At 43.2% G+C, this 6,000-nt stretch overlaps 1 protein-coding gene across 5 annotated transcripts in view; it reads right to left on the minus strand.

Moving 5' to 3' along the window:
* Positions 1 to 6,000, minus strand: part of CXADR (CXADR cell adhesion molecule) — a 51,966-nt gene that overhangs the window by 45,484 nt on the left and 482 nt on the right. The window contains exon 1 of one of the 5 annotated variants that reach the window (XM_077765637.1): positions 1,914 to 2,010. The exons of 3 other annotated variants lie outside the window; for them this stretch is intronic. In XM_077765637.1, the coding sequence (XP_077621763.1) occupies positions 1,914 to 1,953 (40 nt within the window). In that variant the 5' untranslated portion in view covers positions 1,954 to 2,010. Of the gene's footprint in view, positions 1 to 1,405; positions 1,780 to 1,913; positions 2,011 to 6,000 lie in introns of those variants that run through there. One more of the 5 variants, XM_077765639.1, reaches the window with a different exon arrangement.

A 6,000-nucleotide genomic window follows, 5' to 3' on the forward strand; every position in this document is an offset into this window, starting at 1 on the left:
ATTCCAAACCAGCTTCCATGCCAGGGTGATGTTTTCCAACCCCCTCACATTCCACTGTCATTTCAACCCCCCACCCCCCAATGTTGAGTAGAAAATAAGCAGAGAACCAGCAATACAAAAGGTTGCTGCTTTTTACTTATATTTCACACCACACTCCTAACAGAAATCAGTCTGATTCTAACACCAATGTAACAATTATTCTAGAATATTAGAATATTAGGAAGAACAGGCTGCAACAGGAGATTAAAATGAGACAGTGTTATCACGAACTTACTTCATAGAGTGCAGGGCAAAGCTGACACACACAAAGCTTTCCTGAGAAAGATACTGAACCCAGCCCTACTCTTCTATGAGGTACCTACTCTTGATCTTCAATTGCTCTTTCCCTCCAGGTTTTTTTTCCCCACAGGCCAACAAACTTCAATTCCTATCCAAAACATTTTCCCATTTAATTAACATGGACTGTGCATACACTGGGAACAAAATAAGCAGTTGACAATCCTTGACATCATGAAAGGTAGTCTGGTGAGGAAAAACAATTACAATAAAGGCCCACCTCACAAACGATAGAAGATGCCCCAGTAATGTAATGTGCTTGGATCAGGGAAAACTTAACTGAATGCCAACGAAGCTATTTCAACCATCTTAAGAGGTTAATAACCTGGACTACGAGTAGTGGCTGGAGGAATACAAGTGACTTAGAAACTGACTGGATGTAAGCAGATGAAGGAACAGGAAAAGTCAAGTAAGGTGCCCAGATTTCTGCCTGGGCATTTTGATGGCTGACAAAGGCACTTAATGAGAGAGGGAACAGTGGTTATGTGGACAGGTTCAATTGGAGGTAACAACAGAAAGTCAAAGCAGGGATGTCAAGTGGGTGCTTTCAAATGAGGGGAAAAAGCTTGGGAGACAGACTAGATATAGATTGGAAGCTGTCAAGACATAAACGCTAACTGAAGCCATAAATTGAGGAACCCCAATATTTAAGGTAGAAGGAGGAAACTAGGTGCACAACGGAAAATAAGGAACAAGGTTCTCAGTGTGGGTGGGTGGAAGATAAAGGGAGTCCTAAGCTGCTGGCTTCTACCTTGTCCCCTGGGTCTGCTGCTGCCGCTTGGAATGAAGGCTGTATGTGCAATGCTAAAAAGCCAACTGCAAATGCTAAGCATGTTTTTCTTTCTTCACTTACCTGACACCCACTCCTTAATCTATGAAAATCCAGCTGTACTCTACCCCCTACAGAAAACTGTCCTCCCTATGGAATCAAGAATTTCCTGAATGTTGCCAATAATCTCCTAATGGTAAGACCCACTGGCCTCATTGCTGCATGTTTCTAGAATACCCTCATCCCCTACTTCTCCTACATGCCCCCCCAATCACTCCTTATTATTCACCCTCTTTTTACCTCTTAGGTGTTGACATTCTCCAGTGTCACATTTCACTGTCTCTCCCAGTCCGACCAGCTTTCCCTGGTTAACCTTGCACAGATACCACCTATCAGCGGTGACTCTCAATTCTCTATCACCAATCTTTGCCTTTTCTGAGATCCAATCCTTTGTTTAAATCTTCCTACTAGGTAGTTTTTACCTCCATTCCCTTCAGGCACCTCAAATACCACCTGTCCAAACTTAAGCTCACTGGTCACTTCCCCTAAAGCTTGCTCTGTTTTTCTTTATCCTCCGTAGGTTAGTGACTTCACAATTCACCGAAAGCCAGAAATCTTACTGCTTCTCTCCAACTTTTTCTTGCAACCAACCAGGTATCGGGTTTCACTGCATTTCCCTTAAAACTTTTCACACCAGAAAGGAAGCCCAACACAATTCTCTGTTGTTGTTGTTGTTTTTAAACAGGGACTGCTTATGTGTAAATAATCCCAGAGAGCTTCCTGGATCAGATCTACTGGTTCCACCCACCTCCAGAACTGCTGCAGGGTTCATCATTCAAGAGAATCATCTCAGTTATAATCTCACTCCTCTAATGCCTCCACAAGCTTCTTTGGTGCCACCATGGAGAGTGATAGAATTTGACAGATGTCCATCATCTTCGACTCCTACTAAGCTCTTAGCACAGCCTTAGCTCTTCACCCACCCAGAGTGCCGTCAGCAGTGACATCATAAGGAACTTGTTAAAAGGCAAAATCTCAGGCTTCACCCCATACTTTCTTACAAGAAAGACTCAGGTGTACATCAAAACTTCAAGAAGTGCTGGTTAGATGCCCTAATGCACTAACTTTCTCACCTCCCACAATACATTATACCCTTTCAGAACTCCATGACTTTGCAAAAGCTGTACCATCTGCTGGAAATGTCCTATCAAACCTCTGCAGTTACTACTGTTAAGGGCACCTAGTACAGGCACAGTACATACTAGGCGTTAATATTTGAATGACTGCATCATGTAATCAATTAAATTAATGGATGAGTTCAGTTCCAGACTTGCACAATGTAAAGTACTAAAAGTGCAATCAGGTGGAATGTGAATGTTAAACAGTTGGAAACAGTGGCCCAGAATTCAAAGGAGAGGTGGGCTAAGGTGGCACTATTTTTAAGTCATTAGCAACTGTTTGGAGGTTACAGTAATAGATAAATGAGGTTACCCAGGTTTAAGATTGAAAGAAGGGTATTATGGGCCAAATCATGGGTGAGGCTATATTTAAGGGACCTTCTGTAGAAGTCAATGAAGAGCAGGGGCGCCTGGGTGGCTTAGTCGGTTAAGCGTCCAACTTTCGCTTAGGTCATGATCTCGCGGTTCGTGGGTTTGAGCCCCGCGTCGGGCTCTGTGCTGACTGCCAGCTCAGAGCCTGGAGCCTGTTTCAGTCTGTGACTCCCTCTCTCTCTGACCCTCCCCTGCTCACGCTGTCTCTCTCTCTCTCCTAGAAATAATAAATAAATGAAACATTTAAAAAAAAAAAAAAAAGAAGTCAATGATGAGCAAGTTAACAAGGTGGGAAAGAACCAAAAAGGTAGCAAGAAGCTCCAAAAAGATAAACGGATTTGGAACATGGTGATTTTGGCCACTAAGGTGGAAGAGAACAATGAGATCAGAGATAAAGCAGAACCTTAACTTCTTTAGACTAACAACTTGTCTCATTTGAGACAAGGCTACTGGAATGATCACTAGAAGGACCATCCTTATTTGATGAGAAGGGAAAGAGAGATGGAAGGGATGGGGGCTACATCATATACACAGGCCTAATGGTAAAAAAAAGGCTACAAACTTTCAGCCACACAACAGTGCTGAACATTTGCTACTTGCCACATACCACCAGCTAACCCTGGGACTGTAACAAGAACACAGGTGATGTCTCTGCCCTCTGACCTAGTGCAGTAAGATAAATTGAGTAACTCATGGACACTCCACAACACACAGGGTAAGGAGCCAATGTAAATTGGCTTGCCTCAGAGGAGGGGTGACATTTTTTTAGGTGGTTGGTAAAATGGCCAAAATGTGAACAGTAAGAGACATATATAGAGGAAATAAAGGATCCCTATTCTTGACACATAAAGCAACTGAGGCACAGAGAAAGGACAGGGGCCTGCAGCCATCAAATGGCTAACAAGTGATAGACAAAAAATTTTTAGTTTCACTCATGTTGACAGTGTGAGAAACAGCAGCACCCCAAACTTTAACAAGATCCCCAGATGATGCTGATGCTGCTGGTAGATGGGCCACATCAGTTTTACAACACTAACCTGATTCCTCATGTTTTCATAATGGGGCCAGAAAGTATGCAACTAAGATCAAAAAAGTGAAGGGCTAATAATAATAGAGACTTCAGTATTTGTCAGAGTCAAACCAACAGCAGGTTATTATTAAATGACAGATAACCAGTGATAAAAATTTAGGATATCGATCACAGCTAATCAAAGAGGAAAATGGCTACTACAAAGGCAAAATACCACGGTGTTAAGAGCAAGGATTAAAGAGCAAATTTGTGACCTTGGCAAATTAAGTTATAGAACTATTCTGTGCCTCAGTTTCCTCAAATGTACAATAGGGATCACTGTAATACATACCCCCCAGGGTTACTACGTAGGTCGAGTATATGTAAAACCCTTAACAGTGTCTGGCATTTAATAACTGCTCAATCAAGGCTTTAATTTTACTACTATTGCTACAGCTCCACTACTGCCACTATTATTACTGGTAGTATGACTTGCTGCTGGGTAGGTAATAAAATGCATCAAAAGGACTTCCACTAGCAACCAGAATATACAACACTCTTTACAACCCATATGGAGACAGAGCTAGAGAAAAAATAGCACTGCAATTTTTAATATGTAAGCCTCCTCCACTATGTTTTGCCAAATGTGGAAGACACTCAAACTGAATTCATAGCCAGGAACTTCTAAAATGGCAAGAGTGTCTCAAGAAACACTGGAAGCCATACATCAGTTACATAGTTTTTGAGTTGTTCCCTAAGCTGGGAAATGGGAGCTAAAAATAGCTGTCTTGTGAAGCAACGGACAATAGCCCTTTAATGAGAAGTTCATTGTGCCTGACAAAGTGAGGCATCCAAGAAAAATGAAAACCAGGCAATTATCTGGACATCCCCAGGGGGTTAAAAAAAAAAAAATCCTCTACAGGGGCACTTGGGTGGCTCAGTCGGTTTTGCCCCTGACTTTGGCTCAGGTCATGATCTGTGGTTGTTAAGTCTGAGCCCCACATCGGGCTCTGTGATGACAGCTCAGAGCCTGAAGCCTGCTTCAGATTCTGTGTCTCCTCTCTCTGCCCTTCCCCAGCCTGCACTCTGACTCTTTCTCAAAAATAAATAAACATTAAAGAAAATTTTTAATCCTCTACACTGTTTATGCTATTCCACTTTTCTGCTCTAGATGTAGCGTAAAATATTCTTCCCATAGAGAAAATGTGTTCTCCACTTCAACTTCAGTTTAGTCCTTCACAAAACAAAGGTGGGAATGTACCAAGTAAACTAGTTACTGACCCTTCATCTTTTCCGGAAGCTTTACTTTGAAAATTTCACCCAAGTCTAAATGATAAGTATCAAAAAGGTGGAGGTGGTGCTGTAGTCAGAAGATTAGACTTGGTAACAGAATGTAGATCCCATGAGTAATGCTCACAGATGTGGCATCCAACAATGGAATTAACATTTCAACAGGAAACAGAGAGCCATCCCAACAGAAAGGGCCACCCGATCCTTTCGGGCTTAAAAAAAAAAAAAAATCCTTCCAGAGCCTACGCAAACGTGCCTCCCAGGGTCCCACCTATGGATTTTTTTCGTTTAATTAACAATTTGGTTCTAAAATACAATGGTTACCCAGACAAACAAGATCAGTTCGTTAAAACACTGACATGAAGACAGATCACTTAAAGTGTCAAATGATTGTGCCTTCCAATGGTTCACCCATTTTTTAAATGCCTTTTTTTCCCCTCCCGAGAAAGGCGCAGTCGAAAAATGTACTTGGCGAATCCTTTAGGAAGTGCCCCGTACAAGCCATCCCCCTCCTATCTTCAAAATGAATTAACTCATCATAAACTGAGGTTACGAATCAGTCCTCTGCACTTTGCTCCGGGACTTCGGGCACCAAGACCGCATTCTCTGCGGGAATCTACCTTTGATTTTTGACGGTCTACTTCGTCGAGTTACCTTCTAGTTAACAGCTCGTGCTTGGGCTCTCCTCTCCTACGGGACCAAGAATGCTCCGGCTACTGCTCGTTCAGCGCCTCTTTCCTAGAGGTAGCTTGGGCGATTTGAGGCACTGAAAAGCTCGGTGTCTATTTAATCATGGCGTTTGTAATTCAGCCTCCCCGGTTGGACTGCTCAACACCTGCAAACTCGCAGTCCAAGGCTTTTGAAATCGAGTAACCCTGGACGGACACAACACGGCGGCTAACGAGGGAAAGGGCAAGCGCGAATAAAGCAAACCTTGCAACCGTATCAAAGAATGGTCTGGGAAAGACGCCAGGCGCACCCGGCACGCCTCGCCCACCACCCGGCCCGAGAAGCCCCTGCACCGCCGCCTCTCATCTCCGGGCTCG

This window comes from Crocuta crocuta, unplaced genomic scaffold (genome assembly GCF_008692635.1).
Source record: "Crocuta crocuta isolate KB4526 unplaced genomic scaffold, BGI_CrCroc_1.0 scaffold174, whole genome shotgun sequence".
Classification (NCBI taxonomy): Eukaryota; Metazoa; Chordata; class Mammalia; order Carnivora; family Hyaenidae; genus Crocuta; species Crocuta crocuta.